At 40.9% G+C, this 23,016-nt stretch overlaps 1 protein-coding gene across 2 annotated transcripts in view; it reads right to left on the reverse strand.

Moving 5' to 3' along the window:
* Nucleotides 1–1,103: 1,103 nt before the first annotated feature.
* fhdc2 (FH2 domain containing 2) overlaps nt 1,104–23,016 on the reverse strand; it is a 73,642-nt gene continuing 51,729 nt past the window's right edge. For both annotated transcript variants that reach the window (XM_048545024.2, XM_048545023.2), the window contains 3 exons: nt 22,796–22,913; nt 12,711–12,872; nt 1,104–3,373 (listed from right to left, as the gene is read on the reverse strand). In XM_048545024.2, coding sequence (XP_048400981.1) covers nt 2,072–3,373; nt 12,711–12,872; nt 22,796–22,913 — 1,582 coding nt within the window. In that variant the 3' untranslated portion in view covers nt 1,104–2,071. The remainder of the gene's footprint in view (nt 3,374–12,710; nt 12,873–22,795; nt 22,914–23,016) is intronic.

Below are 23,016 nucleotides of genomic sequence, written 5' to 3' on the forward strand. Positions count from 1 at the left end.
ATGCTAGAGACACACAGAACACAGGATTTATAGAAGTGTCTCTTGCTAATGATGTTTGTTCTATGAAATTGAGGTCTGAAAGCTATTTTCAGGTAGGACTCCTGACCTACGCTGTACAAATAAAACACATTATGGAACTGGGCAGAACATAATGCTGAACATGCGAAAAGGAATTCTTATGGTTATGTCAGATGTATCTTTGTTATTATCAACTATTTAAAGTGAAATTTACCTCTCGATTTAAAGTATCATTTTCCCAATAAATCAATTAGTTTGCTTTGGTTCTGATTTATATTAAAGATTAAGTTGCAAAAAGTAATCTTGTTGATCACTTGGAGGGTCACTTCTAAATGCAATTATTTTGGTTTATGGTTCCTCATAAGGATCTATAGCAATAATTCTTTTCAAAAACTTCAGCCCTCACCTTAAATGTCCACTTTATTTCAAAAACAGCTGCTCAAGTGAACCTCTCTGTTATCATTCTTAGTGGTACCCTGTACATGCTGTAGAATACCCATTAAAGATAAAAGCATGTGTAAGGACTGATTGATAGGTTATCCATAAAAACTTATTTTTAAATTTGGGCAATAAAACACTAATTCTTAATACAATTTTTTCTGTTTTTTTTTTAAAGTGCATCTCTAGGTTTTAGAGATGTTTTCAATTTCCATGTCATAAGTCTGACTATGCACACAAGAGTCAGCATATAGCGGATGCCATTTAACTTGCACCACCACTTCAGCACCCTTCTTCCAAACTGCCCTAGATTCTTCCAAGGAGCCTTCTCTTCTTCCAAGGACCCTTTATCCAATCCCAACAAAAATGAAGGCTCTTTTCAATCAGCTCACACATGTAGTCTCATTTTATTCTGTGTCCAGCTGGAATTTTATTTTTTATTTTCTACTTGAAAATTCCATAGCATATTATATGTGCTATAATGTCTTGAACGAATTCTCTGGTCTTCCCAATATTCCAGCAAACAATGCTAATTTAGTGAATTCTTGGAATAAAGAAAATTTTAACAAGTTGTTCTTGTGTAAAAGTGTATGAAATTTTATTATGATTATGTTTTGCATTAACTAGTTGATTTATTGCCACACTGATGTATTGTTGCCTGTAATTTCCATCAGAACAGATCAAGTTCTGACGTTCTGATGAACTGCCGCAGACCTGAAGCATTTGTTTTATTTTTCTCTCCACAAATGCTGCATTGCTTGCAGAATACTTCCTGTCTTTTCTGTTTTTATTCTACAGCTCGATCCTAGCTGTGATAGCAGCTTAAAACAGGAATGTGGAGTATACAGGTTACCATTGTGTAGATTGGTGTGAATTCACTGCTAAAACTTGGTGGATAAAGCTCATTTTGAATTCCACTTCAATGTTTTTTAAAGCACCTGTGCATTCATCTCTGTCATTAAAGAATTCAACATTTAAAATTGGTAATGTCAAGAAATGTTGCAGAAATAGAGAACTGTTTGGGCTTAAAGTTGCATCAAGTTTAAACTGTGTGACTTGATGATCCAACAATTATTGAAATGTTTATGCTTTGTTGTGGTTAATTTCAGATTTAAAGCTTACAAAGCTATTAGACCAAGAGTTCAATCCTGAGAGTCAAAATTTTAAATGAAAACAGGAAGCGCCAGGCAGACTCATTTCCACATGCTCAAGCCAAACAACATTTCCCTTCCGGCTGAACCATTTAAATACATTTAACCTGTTTTTCTAAGATTAGAAAAATATTTACTCAATCCTGATCTGTACAAAGCAAAAGGAAATGAATAAAAGACTTGTTCACAGTTTCTAAAAGAGACCTTTCCTTTTTTTGTGTTCTTTTGAATAACATATCATTTTAATGACTCCCTTTTATTTTATTTCTTTTCTTCATTAAATCTAGTTACAAACAACATTGCGCAAAATCTCGTGACAAACATCACAAATATCCTTTATATCCAGTAAAAATATTTTGGCAGAAAATGTTATTCCTGATAATTGGACTGATTTAAAAGAAACTGCGTATCCATTGGGTCTCAACACTGTAGAACATTATTGCCAAACGAGTTGCCTGCTAGTATCATCGCCACACTGGTTGTCTGTTCAGTTTTAGAGACCTGCTGCGTTGACCCACACCTTTGCTTATGAGGGAATCAGTTTGGTGCTTTACCATAGTGTCTGTACCAGGGTTTGGCTTCTTTTGTTGCAGAGATTGTTTGGCATAAGAAATCCTGGAGCCTGATGTCACAATGTCTGATTTGCTTAAACTCTTGGGGCTGCTGACTGTAGACATTATAGTAAATGTTGACTGAGATGAACTGCACTTCACTTTTTGATTTTGGATAGATTTTCTGCTAGCTTTTGTTACTTGTTCAGATACCATGGGAGTCTCTTTTATCTCCTTTACTTTAGCTATTTGTTTACCTGATGTGATAGATTTCCTTTTTACTGGACTTAGCAAATTCCTATGTATTAAAGTCGGTGAGGGAGAGAGAGGTTTTTCAGATGTATGTGCTTTATGTAAAGATGATGCTGTTCTCTGGCCTTTCAGAGGTTGAATTGTCTGGATCTTTGAAGAGATGCTGCTTATTTTGCTTTTTCTGTTAGTAATTAAGTTCCTGCTTTCAACTTTGCTTAACTCCACAGTAGGTTTCTTGGCAAATTGATTCTTCTGATCAACTCTGGTCTCTCCAACACCAAAAGTCTTTTTAGAATTTGGAGAAGATTGGTTAAGTTGTTTCCTCTTTGAAGCTACATTTTGTTCCCCTCTTTGCTCCTCTCTCTTCCATTTTGAACAGTGAGTAGGAAGTGATTTCTTCAAGGGAAAATTTTCAGAGGACTTTAGGCTTTTGTTTGGAGTTCTGCATTCAGCTGTATGAATCAATTTTGGATATTCTTTGATAAGTGGAAGACTTTGTTGGGATTTTTCAAGTAATTGTGTGGGTTTTGCTGTTTCTTTGATAGTCTCAGCTTCCTGGTTGAGAGTATTTACCCCTTCTTTTAGAATGGGATATCCTACCTGCATAATACAGTGACTCAGCTGTTGCTTCAGAACCTTTTCAGACATATTTTGCATGAGATTTGCCTGTTCTTTTTCACTGAAGTCACTATTTAAATCATTTGTATCACAGTCTCGTTCTACCTCTGAAGGGTATGTTTTCCTTGCGCAATGTTCTTGAGAGAGAAAGTTAGGCTTATACGATCTGCGCACCCATCGTTTCATGTTGTAACTTTGTAGTTTTCTAGCAAGTGATATCTCTAGGTCATCTTGGCCAAGTTCGATTTCGATAGAGGAACAAGTAGCTATCGAATGCCGCTTCTCTACCATTTCCTTTTCTCTTTGTTGCCTCTTCTGTTCCTCAATTTCCCGAGTTGCATTCTCCTGACCAATAGAGAGATAAGGCTGACTGTTAATATGTGATGGACACTCTGTTTTTATTTCACTTTATTCCATGTACTACATTTAAGGTGGTAGCTCCTTCAATCCTCTCCATTTAATTCAAATTATTCCTAGTCACACCAGTGAACCACTCTGTAAGAACTTTGGTGTCAATCCTGTCAAGGCTCAACTCATCCCTTATTTGAATAGATACCACCCTGCCCTAAAACTGATCCCAATGGTCCACAAATCTGAAAGCCTCCCTCCTGCAGCATGCCCAAAGTCTTACAAAGATTCTCCCTATCTTCATTCTCTCTAGTGAGTGACATGGTAACGCCTTGATTAGCAACTTTGAAACTCCACCCTAGACCTATTGAAATGTTACAGCACAGAAAGCCTTACAATGCAGAAGGCCATTTGGCCTGTAGGTCTGTTCTGGCTGTCTGAAGGAGCAATTGACCTTCTATGCCCCAGTCTTCTCCATGTCGCCCTACACATTATTTCTTTTCAGATAATAATCTAACTCCCCATTGAAGTTAGATTGACCCTGTTCCACCACACTCTCAGGCAGTGATTCCTTACATTGTCTCATATTGTCATTGCTTCTTTTGGCAATTACTTTAAATCTGTGTCCTCTGATTCTCAATTGTCTAAATCTCCAATTTACCTGTGTAATTGAAGTTTTGCATTTCTGAAACCATTCTTGGGGGTTTTTTTGCACCTCATCTTGTGCTTTAATATTCTTCTCCAAGTGTGGTTCCCAGAACTGGGTGCAATACGTGGGTTGAGAACAAACCAATGTTTTACACTGGTTTAACATATTTTCTTTGCTCTTGCACTCTTTGCCATTGTCTTACCAGACCTAGGGCTGCCCTTTCATTACAGAGATTTAATCTGAGGCCCACCACAGTTCAGGCGAGGGCAGGTTGAGAAGGAGAGATCTTCATGGTGACCTCCAGTCAGTGTGGGAATTGAACACACACTCTGCATTGCAAATTAGCCATTCTGATTGCAGGATTCCAATGTCTGATTTTTCTATGTACCAATGCATACCACAATATCTGATTGACAGGCTCACTACTGCATCATATCTGCAACTCCTCTATGACGTCCTTCACCATGGCACCAGGGATGCAATAGACCATGTCGGACTCACTTTGACAGTTACAGAAATGTATGTTTCTCCAACAATAGAATCTCCTATAACAACTATATTTGTATGCTTTGATATTCCTCACTGTGCAGTTCCTTGCCCATTGGTGCCATGGCCTGGACCACATGTTTTCCAGTGTCATTACTCCTAGAAATCTCTAGTTACCAGCTTAAGAAATTGTACTCACTCCAAAGATACCCGCATTTCTGTCTCTTCCTACTGTTCCGGATGACAATCTAACTACTGTTCTGAACTCTCTTTGCCTGTGGAGTGATCCCCATCTTAAGTGTGTGGTCCAGGAAATTCTCAGCCATCTTGATGCTCCATAGTGAAACCAGATGCCCCTCATCTTGGAAACCTTAAGCTCAAATTCAAGTAGCTATGTACAGTACCTATGTGCATGAACATCCAAGACACAATTGGTGACCAGGATAACAAAGTGTGGGGCTGGATGAACACAGCAGGCCAAGCAGCATCTTAGGAGCATAAAGCTGACGTTTTGGGCCTAGACCCTTCATCAGACCCTTTCAGATGAAGGGTCTACGCCCGAAACGTCAGCTTTTGCGCTCCTAAGATGCTGCTGGGCCTGCTGTGTTCATCCAATCCCACACTTTGTTATCTTGGATTCTCCAGCATCTGCAGTTCTCATCATCTCTGATCACAATTGGTGACCAGAATTGCTTGCACTGCACAAATTGATCTTCTTTTTTCCTATCCAAGCAATTGGTAGTGAAGTCCAAGGTCTCCACAGTTGATGTTAGTTCTAACCTATTTCCAAGCTTCCCCAACACCCCCTCACCCTCTACTAATAACAACATCACACACCCCAGTTAATGCTGTTATCTCCAGCAGTTTATTATAGTATCCCAATTTCTCCTCTCTACCCCTTACATTACATGGAATCCATTCCCACCTAAAATAATTGCTTACACTTTACTTTTTCCTTTGGCATTCACTTAATCTTGGTCCGCTCTTCCGTCTCTACCACCAAAAGACACCAATCTCAACTTCCAATTGTTCTCAAGGAAAATGTTGCTTAGCCTTTACTCTTCTGTTATTGGGCTATACCTCTTCTGCAGCTCCACTTTCCATTCTAGAATTCCTATAGAAAGAGCCTATTGTTTTAAATTAATTTTTCTCAACTGTATAATGTGAGTAGGAAGTATTTATCTAGGAAGTATTTAGCTTCGTCGGAGGCTCACTGATGATGTTACCTAGAATGGTGACGAAACATCTGAAAACTAACCTTCCAGCTCAGCGAGCAAACTCACATCCAGTATTTATCTTAGTATAATTATTATCCATTGTTTGCGATGCAGGTCCAAACTGTAGCAGCAACAGGAGTTTATAATCTGCCATATGTTGACTTTTATCCGTAAATACGGGAACATGACCAGTCTGCAAAACACTAATTCAGGGCAGATCTTTGTTCCGAATAAATGTAACTTGAATTAGTATATTTTTCATCTTGGCAGATATGTCTCATTTTAAAGGGCATCATTAAACTCACATTTCGTACCAGGGAGGTAGGCTTGGGATAGAGTCAGGCTGACTAGAAGCAGACTGGTTGTGGCCATGGGAACAAATGAGTGCTGAGGCAGCTGTTTAGAAGCCCTGGCTCAGTCTGTGGCTCTTCATCATGATTGCTTTTGAGGCCACCAAGTTTTGAGGCTCTGTAGTCGTGTCCCTCCAAAACAGGTATACTGTTTTGGATACTGTTGGAGGAGATGGCTCACCAGGATAAGGAAGCAGCAGCCAGGTTCATGGTGCTGTGGCTAGCTCTGCTGCACAGCAGGCCAGGAAAAACAGTGGCAGATAGGGGATTAGGGGATGAGGCAATAGTGATAGGGGATTCAATTGTAAAGGGAATAGATAGTCATTTCTGTGGCTGTGAACAAAAGTCGAGGATGGTATGTTGCCTCCCTGGTGCAAGAATCATGGATGTCATTGAGCAGCTGCAGGACATTTTGGAGGGAGAGGGTGTGCAGCCATGTTGTGGTGCATACAGGCACCAATGATATAGGTAAAGAATGGGATGAGGTCCTACAAGCTGAATTTAGGGAGTGTGAAGTTAAAATAAAAAGTAGGACCTCAAAGGTAGTAATCTCAAGATAGCTATCAGCGACACGTGCTAGTTAAAATAGGAATAGCAGGACGGTAAGATGAATACATGGCTTGAAGGATAGTACAAGTGGGAGGGACACTGGGACACAGGCACCATTTCTTGGGGAGGTGGGACCAGTATAAACTGGACGGCCTGCACCTGGGCAGGACTGGAACCAATGTCTGAGGGGTCTGTTTGGTAGTGCTGTTGGGGCGGATTTAAACCAATATGGCACAGGGATGGGAAACAGGCAGGAAATAGGGGGGAAGTAAAGTGGGGCCAGAAACAAGAGACAGTAAAGGAAAAAAGTGAAAGTGGAAGGCAGAGAAACCAAAGACAAAAATCAAAAAGGGCCACATCACACCATGATTCTAAAAGGGCAATAAATGTCAAAAAAAAAAGGAGCCAAAGGCCCTTTGTCTTAATGCAAGGAGCATTTGTAATAAGGTGGTTTAATTAACTGCACAGACAGTTATGAATGGATAGGATGTAATTAGGACCATAGAAGCCTGGCTCTAGGGTGACCAAGGATGGAAACTCAATGTCCAGAATTATTCAATTTTCAGGAAAGGTTGACATAAAGGAAAGGGAGGTGGTACTGTTGCTGTTTAAGGAGGCAATTTACACAATATTAAGGGAGGATATTAGCCTGGATGATGTGGAATCTGTATAAGTGGAGCTGTAGAACACCAAAGGGAAAAAGACATTAGTGTGAGTTGTGTACAGACCACCAAACAGTAGTTGTGAGGTTGGCGATTGTCTCACACAGGAAATTAGAAATGCATGCAGTAAGGGTACAGCATTTATTATGGGTGACTTCAATTTACATATTGGTAGCAAATTGGTAGCATTGGAGGAGGATTTCTGGGAATGTATGAGGGATGGTTTCCTCAACGAATATGTTAAGGAACCAACTAGAGCGCAGGCCATCCTAGTCTGGGTATTGTGTAATAAGAGAGGATTAATTAGCAACTTTGTGGTGCGAGATCCTTTGGGGATGAGTGACCATAATATGGTAGAATACTTCATTAAGATGTAGAGTGACATGGTTATGTCTGAAACTAGGGTCCTGAACTTAAAGAGAGCTAACTTTGATGGTATCAGGCATGGATTGGCTAGGATAAGCTAGCCAAGGATGGCTTGGGGGTTGACAGTAGATAGGCAATGGCAGATATCTAAAGAACACATGGAGGAACTTCAAAAATTGTACATCCCTATCTTGCATAAGAGTAAAACAGGGAAGGTGGTTCAACCTTGGCTAACACGGGAAATCAGGGATTGTGTTAAGGCCAAAGAGGAGGTATATAAATCGGCCAGAAAAAGCAGCAAACCTGATGACTGGGAGAAATTTAAAACTCAGCAGTGGAGGGCAAAGGGTTTAATTTGGAAGGGGACAAATAGAATATGACAGTAAGCTTTCAGAAAACATAAAAAGCTGACTGCAAAATTTCTATCGATATGTGAAAAGAAAAGGACTGGTGAAGACAAATGTAGGTCCCTTGCAGTTAGCATCAGGTGAATTCAAAATGGACAACAAAGAGATGGCAAGCCAGTTGAACAAATACTTTGGATCTGTCTTTACTAAGGAGGACACAAAAAGCCTCAGAAAATGCTCGGGGATAGAGGGTCAAGCATGAAGGAGGAACTGAAGGAAATCCCTATTAGTCAAGAAATGTTACTGGGGAAATTGATGGGATTAAAACCCAGTAAGTTCCCAGGGCCTAATGCTCTGCATCCCAGAGTACTTAAGGAAGGCGCCTAGAAATAATGATGCTTTGGTGATCAATTTCTAGTATTCTGTAGTGTCTGGAAGAGCTCCAATGGACTGGAGGGTAGCTAATGTAATCTCACTCTTTAAAAATGGAGGAAGAGAGAAATTGGGGAATTACAGGCCGGTTAGCCTGACATCAGTGGTAGGGAAATACTGGAATTAATTATTAAGGATGTAATGACTGAATGTTTGGAAAGCAGTGACGGAATCAATCCGAGTCAACTAAAGGAATATCTGCTTGACAAATCTTCTGAAATTTTTTGAGAATGTGACCAGTAGAGTGGACAAAGGTGAATCAATAGATGTTGCACATCTGGACTTTCAAGAGGCTGTTGACAATGTTCCACACAAGAGACTAGTAAGGAAAATTAAAGCTAATGGTATTGGAGGTAATGTATTGATATAGATAGAGAACTGGTTGACAGACAGGAAGCAGAAATTTGGAATATACAGGTCCTTTTCAGAGTGGCAGGCAGTGACAAGTGGGGTACCGCAGGGCTTAGTGTTAGGATCCCAGATATTCACAATAAACATTAACAATTTGGACAAAGGAATTGAATGCAATGTCTCCAAATTCGCAGACAGCACTAAGCTGGGTGGCAGTGTCTGTGTGAGGAGGATTCTAAAAGGCTGAGGGTGATTCGGACAGACTGGCTGAGTGGGCAAATATTTTGCAAATTTGGATAAATGTGAGGTTATCTACTTTGATACTCTGAAAACAGGAAGGCAGATTATTATCTGAATGTTGGCAGTTTAGGAAAAATGAGGTGCAACGAGACCTGGGTGTCATGGTCTTTGAAAGCTGGCAGGCAGGTGCAGCAGGCAGTGAGGAAAGTTAATGGCATGCTGGCCTTCATAGTGAGATGACTTGAGTATCGGATTAAGGATGTCTTGTTGCAGTTATACGGGCCTTAGTGAGGACACACCTTAAGTATTCTGTATAATGTTGGTCTCCTAATCTGAGGAAGGACATTCTTGCTGTTGAGAAAGTCAAGCAAAAGGATTTCCAGGATGGTAGGACTGACATTTGAGGAAAGACTGTACCAACTAGGCTTGTACTTGCTGGAATTTGGAAAAATGAGGGGAGATCTCATAGAAACACATAAAATCCTGATGGGACTGGACAGGCTAAATGTGGGAATAACGTTCCCAATGTTGGGGAAGTCCAGATCTAGGGGTCACAGTCTAAGAATAAGGAGTAATGCCATTCAGGACTGAGATGAGGAGGAAATTCTTCATTCCGAGAGTTGTGAACCTGTTGAATTCTATTCCACAGGAAGCTGTTAGAGTAAGTTCATTAGATACATCCAAGAAGGAGCTGAACGTGACCCTTGTGGCTAAAGGGATCAAGGGATATGGAGAAAGTGAGAACGGGATACTGAGATTGCATGATCAGCCACAATCATATTGAATGGTGATGCAGGCTCAATGGGCAGAATGGTCTACTCATGCATTTGTTTTATATGTTTCTCTATTTTTCACACCTCTTCAGCTCCCCCTCCTACTCTCCATATCCCCATGCCAACTCAGGCTTCCTCATGCCCCTCGACATCATCTCCATTTCAACTCATACCTCTTGCAGGACACATCATACCCTCATGACACCTCAATAGCCAATTTCCTATCATCCACCACAGGCAGACTTCAGAAACTGTATGGTGACAAGAAAGAGACCTTCTAACAGTCTAATTCATTCTATTTTATACACATTTGAAACTGGAAAAATAAACACCCTGTCATATAAAAATATCAAAGGTTTTAAATCTTGTCAAATAATCTGTTGTTAAAAAAAACAAAGTTCTATTTCGCGACCATGTTAAAGACAGTTAATCTTTTAAACAAAATAAAAAGCAAAGAACTCCAAATGCTGTAAATCAAGAGCAAAAACAGAAGTTGCTGGAAAAGCTCAGCAGGTCTGGCAGCATCCATGAGGAGTAATCTGAGTTAACATTTCGAGTCCACAGTTCTGACGAAGTGTCACCGGACCTAAAACATTAACTGTGATTTCTCTTCACAGATGTTGCCAGACCTGCAATCTTTTAAATAGACTCTTTAAAGTGTCAATCAAAAACTGAACTCAGTCCCTCCCCACCAAGGTAGGTACATGACAATGCAGTACCCCCACCACACATACACACGCATAAACACACAACCATAATCACACATTGCAGACTGAGATAAGTGCTTCTGTTCTTTTTGAAATGCAAGCAAGCTGTGGTATCAGTCTTTGGGAAATGTCAAGAAGGAAAACTATTTAAATTGCAGGAACAGATGGCAATGGCAATGCCTGTGAATCACAGAAGTTCACAGAGGTTATTTTTAACATTCTGACAGCTTTAGCCTATTGTCTTCATTTTAAAGAGGTGGGGATTTATAGAAGCTTCAGATTACGAAATTTAAACAGACCTTATCTACACACATGCTTCTTTATAAATTCGTAATCAAGGCTGTAGATTAAGTTCTTGGAACAGTAAACTGGTCTATTTGAATTCCACAATAATTTCAAATGGTTCCTCTGAGTTTAGATTTCCTGCTTAGGTGACTCATTCTCCAACCTCTCCCTCAGCCATCAAAAATGGGATCTGTTGGTAACAGGAGCAGAACATCCACGCCTGGGTCTTGCCCACCATTTTTTAAAAGTCTTTTGGGTTTCACAAAAATATATTTCTCATAACATTATCCCTGAATTTGCTTGTACTACTACTCCAACTCAAGGCACTGCCATCGTGCCTGAAAACACTGTCAAATCATCAATGTTCTCCTCAGGAACAGAGAAGAGAAAGCCATGGCAGGTATTGGCTGTGGATATCGAACTTACATTTGGTCATTATTGAAGTCAAATGTATACCTGCATGTTCGTATGGAATTTCTATACCATGTAGTTAGTAGAGACAATGTCCCATTTAAAAAAGACACAATAAAGCTTGCTTTAAAATAGTGTATGGAAGAATACCAAACCTGCATGTGTTTGTGAATACGAGACAATAAAATGTGAGGCTGGATGAACACAGCAGGCCCAGCAGCATCTCAGGAGCACAAAAGCTGACGTTTCGGGCCTAGACCCTTCATCAGAGGTCTGATGAAGGGTCTAGGCCCAAAACGTCAGCTTTTGTGCTCCTGAGATGCTGCTGGGCCTTCTGTGTTCATCCAGCCTCACATTTTATTGTCTTGGATTCTCCAGCATCTGCAGTTCCCATTATCACTGTGTTTGTGAATATCACCAGTAAGGTATTATCAAGAAGGTAAAGAGATTTAATCAATACTGATAAGTACAAGGCCATGAATATACTTTGTCAACGTTTTTATTTCATGGAAAAATCACACTCCGGTCTGCTTTATTTTTATGTACATGTGCATTCAAGTTTACATATTAAAATTTTAAAACTTGTGTGGCAAAGGAAGATCGTTTGCTCATTAAACAGCAATTAGTCCCCAGCATTGTTATTAATCACTATCACTGGGTCTAAATTCTGGAACCCAACAGCACTGTGGGTCTATCTACACCAGTGGTTCAAGATGGCAGATCAAAATCAGATTCTCAAGGACAGCTACGCTTGCACAATAAATACTGGCAGAGCCAGAGCCATCCATATCCCAAGGCAGACATACAAATGTGCCAGAAGCCAATGCAATCAGTTCAACTTGTTTGGGACCAAACTTCCTTGTGTTGGATTGGAGGAAGTTTTGCTTCATTTCTCAGGTGGAATGTTAGTTCACACTCTACAAGGCAAGTGACAGCCAAAGGAGAAAACTCTTGATCAACATACTTATATTCTTAAATTAGTGGAAAGGTGATTTGTTTAAATATACAATCCTTTAAATCATTATATACAGCTGCATACAGTTTACAGTATCCTCGAGGAGACAATATGTACATGATCTCTGCAGGAACTTTCAGGTACATTTAGCTAAATAGAACATTACTCTCAAAATGGTGGATCTTAAATAGAACAGTCTCCACAAAAGACCGCACTAAATCCCCAGAAACATATTTTTAAGAACAAAATCATCCTTGTTCAAGAATGGAAGGGGTTGCTGGAGGTTCCAACAGATACTGGTAACTAGGCGCTGAAGAAATACCCACTATGCACTTGTAACAACCTGGTTTATGCATATGAGGCACTACCCCACTAACAGCACAAATTCTAATGGGGCCAACACTGGAGGGTGTCATCGTATAATCCTGGGGTGTCTCAGTTCACAGCAAAAAAGCCTTGTGTTCAAGAATATTGCTAATGATAAATATTGTCTGGCCAAGCTAGCACCAGAAATTAAATCTTGTCCCGAAAATATTTGGAATACTTCACTTTACCTGAATTGCTTTGAGGAATTTTTCACAGAAACTTTTGAGAACAGTGCAATATTCTTCCAGCTTAAGCTTTTCATCCTCACAGAAATATTCTACCAAAGACTGTCTCATTCTCTGGAAGAATTCCATTGTTTTCCATATTTCTTTCAGTTTTTCCTTTGCAGTCTATAAAGGGAAGGAAAAGACAAGATGTATCATAGAAAACTTCAACAGATTAACTATTTGCAACATCCAGTTTTTAATATTTTATTCTCATCCATTAACTTGCGCCTATTCTTTCCTATCTCCTGTAACTAATATGCATTGAGTGTATAGAGACTGCATCTGAGTATAAGTCAAGCTGAAATTTAGTTATTAAGGATGAAGTTACAGAGGTATATTTGTAACTTCAGAATTATGCATGAGCCCGATCTTTACTCACTCAAAACTGATTCAACTACAGAGTTTAAATTAGTATTCTGTTTTGACAGCAATCAGATACAGAATTAAGAGTCATTCAATAAACTGAATGGAGATGAAAAACCAACAAGGGGCAGATCTAAAACCAGACAGCAAAATTTAAAATAAGGGGGTTGCCACTTAGGTCAAAGGTAAGGAGAAATTATCTTACTGGAATTCTTTACCAGAGGGCTGTGGACGTTCAATCTTTTGAGTATGTTTAAGGTAGACAGTAATAGATTTTGATTGCCAGTGCTGCTCAGGGTTATGGAGATGGGGTGAGTAAAAGGAAATGCAGTGTTAAATCAGCCATGATTGTATTAAATGACAGGACAGGCAAGACAGGCTGAATGGCCTATTTCTGTTCTGATATTAATGTTCCTAAATCCATTAATCAATAGCATTATACAGCTTCAGGAGTTGTTATCCTTGACATTCCTTTTAATGTCTAAAATCAAGATTATTCATTTAGCTGTTAAGTCCCCACTGAGCCATCTAGCCATCAACCTCTCTCCCCAAAATCAACAGCCTTCCTGCCAAAGTATATACAAGTACACAAGATGGGGTCAACAGAATCTACAAAAATTGTTTAAATAGTTGAGGGCAGAGATGCAAGATACATAATAATGTACTCAGTGTTAATGGGAGCAATTAGTGCTGTGAAGCAGTCAAAGCTCAAATGGTAGAATACAAGTCAGGGTAAGTGCATCAAATTGTACAGCATTCATTTTTAAATGTGAGTGCTCTGCTTATTTCTGGTTGCCAGGAAACAAGATAGATATTCAGGCATGGTACTGAGAAGGACCATAAATTAAGTTAAATTCAAGCAGCAAAAGCCTGAAATAAAACAAAGAAGTATAGATGCTGGAGATCTGAAACAAGCAAAAACAGAAATCGCTGGAGAAACTCAGCAGGTCTGAAGTAATGTATGAAGAGAAAACAGCATTAATGTTTTGATTCCAGTCACCCTGTTTCAGTTTGATCCACTCCCACACTTCTGTCCTCACTTCTGCTCTCTCTTCCACAATCATAGGGTCTTCCTGGTCCTCACTTTCTACCCATCAGTCTCCACATCCAAAGGATCACAAGCCACCATTTTCGCCACCTCCAGTGGAATGCCACCACAAGATGCATATTCCGCTCTCCTCACTTGTTCGCATTTCACAAGCACTTTTCCTTTCAGGGCACCCTAATTAACTCCTCCAACACTCCCAGTATCTCTCCACACACCCAAGGCATCTTCCCATGCAATCACAGAAGGTGCAACACTAGCCCATTTACCTCCTCACTGCTCACTATCCCAAGTCCCAGAAGTACCTTCCAGTTGCAGTGATTTATCTGCAGTTCACTCAATCTGATCTACATTATTCATTGCTCATGTTATGGTCTCCTCTACACTTGGAGATGAAATGCAGACTCAGTGACCACTTTGCAGAACACCTACGTTCTGTATATAAAAATGACCCCAAGCTTCATTTGCCTGCCAATTCAATGTACCACTTTGTTCCCATGCCAATATCACCATCTTGGGCTTACTGCAATGGTCCAGCAAAGATCAATTCTTGAAGGAATAACACCTCATCTTCAGCTTGGGGACTTTCTAGCCTTCAGGTCTCAATATTATGTTTAACAATTTTAGAACATGACCACCTTATTCTATGTCCCTTACCCATGCCCACACCCCAGGTCCTGTCATGATGTGGATTGTTTTGAGTACATTCAACGCATTTTCACCTCCTCATAGCCCCCATTATCATGTATCTAGCTTCTTTTCTCCTCTGGCTTACTATCAACAACCCCTTTGTCTGCCCACCTTGTTTTAACTCTCTCTTTCTCTGGGGTCTATCTTCACCTATTTGCTCACATAGAACATAGAAAAGTACAGCACGGTACAGGACCTTCGGCCCACGATGTTGTGCCATGGAATAATCCTAATCCAAAAATTAAATAACCTAACCTACATTCCCCTCAATTCACTGCTGTCCATGTGCATGTCCAGCAGTTGCTTAAATGTCACTAATGACTCCGCTTCCATGACTACCACTGGCAAACTATTCCATGCGCTCACAACTCTCTGGGTGAAGAACCTCCCTCTGACGTCTCCTCTATACCTTGCTCCTAACACCTTAAAACTATGACCCCCTCATGGCAGTCAATCCTGCCCTGGGGAAAAGTCTCTGGCTATCGACTCTATCCATGCCTCTCATTACCTTGTACAGCTCGATCAGGTCACCTCTCTTCCTCCTTCTCTCCAGAGAGAAAAGTCCGAGCTCAGTCAACCTCTCCTCGTAAGACAAGCCCTCCAGTTCAGGCAGCATCCTGGTAAACCTCCTTTGCACCCTCTCCAAAGCCTCCACATCTTTCCTATAATAGGGCGACCAGAACTGGACACAATATTCCAAGGGTGGTGTCACCAGGGTTTTGTTGAGTTGCAGCATAACCTCGCGGCTCTTAAACTCGATCCCCCTGTTAATGAAAGCCAAAACACCATATGTTTTCTTAACAACCTTACCCACCTGGGTGGCAACTTTGAGGGAGCTATGCACTTGAACACCAAGATCCCACTGTTCCTCCACACTGCCGAGAATCCTGCCTTTAATCCTATATTCAGCATGTAAGTTCACCCTTCCAAAATGCATCACTTCACATTTTTCCAGGTTGAACTCCATGTGCCATTTCTCAGCCCAGCTCTGCATTCTGTCAATGTCTCACTGAAGCCTGCAATAGCCCTCGATACTATCAACGGCACCTCCAACCTTTGTGTCATCAGCAAACATACTAACCCAGCCCTCAACCTCCTCATCCAAGTCATTTATAAAAACTACAAAGAGCAGAGGCCCAAGAACAGAGCCCTGCGGGACACCACTCAGCACTGACCTCCAGGCAGAATACTTACCATCTACAACCACTCTCTGCCTCCTGTCTGCCAACCAATTCTGAATCCAGACAGCCAAATCACCCTGTATCCCATACCTCATGTGAATGAGCCTGCCGTGGGGAACCTTATCAAATGCCTTGCTGAAGTCCATGTACACCACATCCACTGCTCAACCCTCGTCAACCTGTCTCGTGACTTCCTCAAAGAGCTCAATAAGATTTGTAAGGCATGACCTGCCCCTCTCAAAGCCATGCAGACTCCCTTTAATCACGCTATGCTTTTCCAAATAGTCATAAATCCCATTCCTCAGAATTCTTTCCAAAACCTCACAGCTCTCATCATCAGCATAAATAATAAATACTACCACTTCCAAGCTACAAACTGTTCTGATGAATGGTCAATGGACTTGGAACATTAACTTTGTTAACTCTTCACAGCTGCTGCCAGATCTGCTGAGTTTCATCAGCAATGTCTGTGTTTGAGCAAAGGTCTGAGTTTTGAGGAAAGCTTCAAGAAACTTAGGCTTTTCAGCCTTGAAAGGAGGATTCTGAGTGCAGCATTGGTGCGCAAAATGGATTGTGTCTGATTAGGTGTTATTACACACAACTTCTGATAGTTTATTCCATTGATGGAAATACAGCTGTTTATCAGGCACTACCCACAGCAAACATCTATCACCAGATTTTTGAGGGGTATAAGGAATGTTGAAGGGAACTGAAAAGATGAGTTTGAAATATTGTCTGAAATTGAATTGTGGAGGGAGGAATCAGCAATGTAGGTCCAAATTAAAAAATGAGAAATTCCATACAAAGTGTTAAAAAAAATCTTTTGGATAAATTAATGTTGTCAAGAACCCTGGAATTATTTGAGAAGTAAATAGAGGCCTCAGGAGAGGAACAGTAAAGTTTATCCTCAATTGCAAACTAAGATGAGTACAACTGGGCTCAGCCTGAAATGTCAGCTTTCCTGCTCCTCTGATGCTGCTTGGCCTGCTGTGTTCATCCAGCGATACACCTTGCTATCTCATGAGTACAATTGTCTTTTGTTACTCATTTGTGAACTGTGTTCTCAAATTGCCCTATTCTATACTGATTCCCTTTGTCCACAACATTCTCATTTCTTTTAAATGACATAAATAACATGTAGCATTTATATTTAAGCTAAGACGCAAATTTAATCACAAGTAGAGTGAGACTCAGCAGTACTTAAAATACAATGGCTTGAATTTAAGCAAAAGCGTGAGAGAAGAGAGAAATAGAACCAAAAATATCAGGGATGAGAAATTCCACAGTTATAGGGCTCAAAACTTGATGTCAGATATTAAATCGTGGGATCAGCACAATAGATGGATTTCATTGGCTATCAACCTGCTGCTATGGTGATACAAGTCTTTTCTGATCTTAAAGGGGCTGTTTGGTATGCTGTCAGCTCTGTTGACAGCCTGCAAACAAGCAGGATTGCAAAACCCTAGGATGGTGGAAGTTAGGAGTAACAACATATGTTTCGAATCGTTTTGGCTATTTGCACGTTTACTTTGCCAGGATGATGTGGTAGTCAGTGTTCAATGGCCATCCCACGTTAAAATAATCCATAGAGAGACACGTTCCACCCCTCAAAATGAAGTTTGGGACTTGGGAACATCAGGACACTCTGGATGATCCCAGCAGCATCAGTCCTCAGCAGTGACATCAGAAGCATTGCCACACACAATTCTTTGTCAATGGACTCAAGGACTGTGAGGAAAGACCAACACAGTCAGTGCCTCACAGCCAGTCTAGTGATGCCCAACAAACAGGAACCACAGAATGTTTGTGTGCCTTGTCTGTTATTAAATCTATAATAAATTATACAGTCATAGAGTCACCAAGTTGTACAATATGGAAACAGACCCTTCAGTCCTACTTGTCCATGCCAACTAGCAATCCCAAATTAATCTAGTCCCATTTGCCAGCATTTGGCCCATACCTCTCTAAACCCTTCCTATTCAATATACCCACCAAGATGCATTTTAAATGTGGTAATTGTACCAATCGCCATCACTTCCAGGGTAGCTCATTCCATACATGCACCATCCTCTGCATGAAAATGTTGCCCTTAGGTCCCTTTTAAATCTTTCCCCTCTCACTTTAAACCTATGTCCTCGAGTTTTGCATTTCCCTACCTTCGGAAAAAGACCTTGATTATTCACCCTATTCATGCCCCTCATGATTTTATAAACTTCTACAAGGTCACCTCTCAGCCTCCAATGTGCCAAGGAAAATAACTCCAGCCTAATTAGCCTCTCACCAGAGATCACATCCTCCAACCCCAGATACATCCTTATCAATCTTTTCTGAACTCTTCCAAGTTTAACAATATCTTTTCTATAGCAAGGAGACCAGAATTGAATATGTGTATCCCAAAAGTGGCCTAAGCTATGTACTGTATAGCCATGACATCCCAACTCCTATATTCAATGCATTGCCCAGTAAAGGCAAGCATACTAAATATCATCTTCATTACCCTGTCTACCTGTTATTCCACTTTCAAGGAAGTATGAACCTGCACCCCAAGATCTCTTTGTTTGGCAACGTTCCCCAGAAACTTAACATTAAGGGTCCTAACTTGCCTTGCCAAAATGCAACAGCTCACATTTATCTAAATTAATGCAAAGGTAGTAGGAACTGCCGATGCTGGAGAATCTGAGATAACACGGTGTAGAGCTGGATGAACACAGCAGGCCAAGCAGAAGAAGGGTCTCGACCAGAAACGTCAGATTTCCTGCTCCTCTGATGCTGTTTGGCCTGCTGTGTTCATCCAGCTCTACACCTTGTCATCTAAATTAAACTCTGTCTGCCACTCCTTGGCCCATTAGACCATTTGTACTCTGAGATAACCTCCTTCACAGTCCGCTACTCCATCAATTTTGGCGTCATCTACCAATTTACAAACTATTCCTCCTACATTCGCATCCAAATCATTTATATGTGTGACAACAAGCAGTAGAGATCCAGCACCAATTCTTGCAGAACACTGCTGGTCACAGGCCTCCAGTTCGAAAAACATCCTTCTGCTACCATCCTCTGTCTTATACCTTCAAGCCAATTTGGTGCCCAAATGGCTATCTCTCCTTGGATTCCATGTGATCTAAACTTGCTAACCAGTCTAAAATATGTAACCTTATTGAATGCCTTGCTAAAGTCCATTTGGACAACGTCGGCTGTTCTGGCTGCATCAATCATTTTGTCACTTCTTCAGAAAAACTCAGTCAAGATGGTGTGACAATTTCCCATGCACAAGGCCACGCTGACTATCCCTAATCAGTCCTTGCCTTTCCAAATACATGTAAATCCTGCCTCTCAGAATGCTGTCCAACAACTTATCCACCACTGACATCAGGCTCACCAGTCTATAGTTCTCTGGCTTTATCTTACCACCTTTCTTAAATCATGGAAAAACATTAGCCACCCTTCAGTCTCTGGCACCTCACCTGTGGCTCAACAAGAGGCCCAGCAATCACTTCTTTAGCTTCTCACAAAATTCCAGCATACACCTGATCATGTCCCGGGATTTATCCACCTTTATGTATTTTGAAACGTCCGGTACCTCCTCCTCTGTAATATGGACACTTTTCAAGGTATCACTATTTTTTTCTCTCCAAGTTCCCTTACTTCCTTACCTTTCTCCACAATAAATACTGATATGAAATACTCATTTACTATCCCACCCATTTCCTGTAGTTCCATAAATGGACAACCTTGTTGATCTTTAAGGGGCCCTATTCTCTCCCTGCTGACTCCTTTGTGCTCAATGTATTTGTAGACTCTCTTTGGATTCTCCTTAAATCTACTTGCCAAAGCTACTTTATGTCCCTTTTTGCCCTCCTGATTTCCCTCTTGAGTATACTCTTAGTGCCCTGATAGTCCTCAAGGGAGTCACATAATCCCAGATGTCAATACCTGCCATTTGCCTCGTTTTTTTTGACCAGTGCTTCAATTTCTCTAGCCATCGTGCATTCCCTACACCTACCAGCCTTGTCCGACACACTAAGACGAATGTACTTACTCTGGACTCTCATTATCTCATTTCTGAAGGCCCCCCAACTTTACAACCATTCTTTTACCTGCGAATAGCCTCTCCCAACCAACTTTTGCAAGTTCCTGTCTAATACCATCAGAATTGGCCTTCCTTCAATTTATAACTAACTTTTGGATGAGGTCTATCCTTTTCCATAACTATTTCAACACTAAAAGAATTGCCATCACTGGCTCTAAAGTGCTCCCTCACTGAGCCCCAGTTATGGTGTGAAAACTATTTGTTCTCTATCAGGGAACAACATGGATGGTTTGATCAGAACTACCAGGAGATCAAGGACTTACTAAATCACAAGTGTAACGTGTTTTTGAACTGGAAACACCACCAATATTTAATTAAGGGAAAGAAAGTGGATCTACAAACGAATTAAGGCCCATGTCCAATCTGTGACCTAAAGAATGGGGTTGGGTGGAAAGAGTCTAGGAAATCCAATGACTCATCAGCCGCCGTCACATGGATTCATGTGTGGATTCATCAGTGCAATCAAAACTATTGATGGTTCAAGCATCCAAAGCCCTATTCCAGTGACAGCCAGGAACAAACTGGCGAGCATCAAGGACAGAGAGGCCATCAGTTTTGCTGAAAGAAGTGCTTAACTAACTTATGAGATCTCTTATGTGATTTAGATCTAGTGGGACTCTTTCACTGTCTCAAGTCTACATACCAGCAGCAACTACAGTGGCTTGGTGGCCCAGGTTCTAAAGAAAATTTTAACCAGTTGGCCAAGGCTTGCCTTTGTTTTGGGGTTTTGTAGTGGACTTCGAGTCCCTTTGTTCAGGATATGTCCTGCTTGAGGCTATGTATTTGAATTCACCCAAGTGGTGTTCCCAAGCTCAGATGGACTGACGAGAGTGTCCACTTCCATTGGCATACCCCATAACTGATACATGCCACATGCTGCATTTCCCAATGATAAAGCCAGTTTTAGTGCCTGCTTGAGGTCCACTTGGGTTTCAGCTAATAGCCAGCCTTGCATTGTTACATCATTAATTCCACATGCCAAACGGCCTCTCAGCATCTCATTAACTGGTAAACCAAAGTCACATTACCTCTGCCAGTCATCTTTAACTAATCAAAAATCCCAATATGGATTCCCCTGGTTTTCGAATTGCAAAGTAAAACTAATAGCATCTCAGAATTAGGGAGACTTGGGGACTGGAAAAAAGAGCAGTCCCAACTTTGAAGGAAGGCTTAAAAAAACAGCCTGCTCCTTCACTAGATTCCAACCTGTCCCGGTTCCTATTTGATTACAGGACCACTCTCACGTAACTATAGGGACAGATCCAGCAGAGTTGCTAACAGGGAGAAGACTCTGCTTCAGGTTAGATTTGATCTTCCTGGACTTGGGGTGGAGGGTGAAATGGCATCAGGGATGTCAATGCCGGACGTAAATCTCCACGAAGGGAGACAGGAAGTTTACTTGAGTGGATGACATTTGGTGTAGAAACCACAGGAATAGCCCTACACAGATTACAGACATGGTCAATGTGAGGTCAGGTCCTCAATGTATAAGATTCAAGTAGGTGTCGTGGTCATGAATAGGCATGTGGACCACATGAAAGCTGCAAACTTGTAAATGGTGCGAGAGTAAAACATGCTCAGCTCGTTGACTGCCTTTCCAACTGTTCCAGAACCAGTGGATTCTTCCTCTGTATCAAATGTTGAAGATACCTCAGAATCTGAAATGGACTTGACAGATGTTGCCAACCTTTTTGATGCTTTTGCTGCCTGAAGCAGGCACAAGTGGTGAGCTACCGTGCGTTACATGCTGCCTTCGTCAGAGGCAGAGTTGGAGGAACCTGACCCAATACGAAAATATCCCAAGAGGAGCTACAAAAAAAGAACTGGCCTATGCTCTTGGACTCAGGAGGGGAGGGATGTAATGATTGTAACGAAGTCAGCCAGGTGAACTTATAGAATGTGAGTTCCCTGATTGGGGTTGTCAAACTGGTCCAGTCAGGGACCCCTGGCTGACAGATATAAACAGGAGTTTCAGAGGTTCTGCTCACTCTGAGAGCAGGCTCTGAGGACGTTGGATCAGTGTCAAGGACTTTCCACATGTAAATAAAGGATGACTTAGTGACAGGATACCAGCCTCTGTGAAGTCATTTTAATAACCTTACCTTGTCCGGCCCATACACGGTTACAATCTCACAGTACGTTGGTTGATTTTTAATGCTCTAAAGATAAGGATTAGCAATAAATGCAAGCTACATCTCAAGACCAAATGAAAGAGGAAAAGAAAATCCATACCTATATAGTTGGGCAGGACTGGACCAGAATCTGTAACCAAATTTCTGGGGACATCTCAGACCTGTTAGAACAGGTTAAAATTGCTATGCTACTGAATTTAACGGCAGAAATCAACTTGTGAACCTGGATTGTTTACAGACTCTGGGACCCAATTGTTTCACTGTTTTAATCAAGAGCTTCTTCATATTCTGTTCAATATAAGCAAGTTAGAAATGAGAAAGGATAGCAAACACAGAGGTGCATCTCTCTGTCAAAAGTGATATCTTCATAATCTTAAATATTTTATTCATTAAGTGCTATAGAGCTATCAAGTCTTTGGTAAGGAGGCTTCTTTGCTCTCAATTTCAGCAATCTTCTGTTTTTAATGTCAACAATCCTTATGGAATTGAATGCAAGGGCTACAGCATTTACATCAAGTTGTACTAAAATCTTTAACCACTTTTACCTGTAAAAAGCGAGCCAACTGTGCTTCAAGCTCTGGATCTTCATTTAAATCTGTCTGCAGAGAGGCCACTCTTTTTGACAGCTTATTTAGTTCTTCCATTATACCATCTTCAGATAACCTGAGAGGTCAACAGTCAGAAATTACTTGATGAATGTCACTGATTATCCTCAGTTCCAAATTTGACTGTGCAATCAGTCATCTCAATCAATCCTGTAATATCT

This window comes from Stegostoma tigrinum, chromosome 15, assembly GCF_030684315.1.
Source record: "Stegostoma tigrinum isolate sSteTig4 chromosome 15, sSteTig4.hap1, whole genome shotgun sequence".
Lineage (NCBI taxonomy): Eukaryota > Metazoa > Chordata > Chondrichthyes > Orectolobiformes > Stegostomatidae > Stegostoma > Stegostoma tigrinum.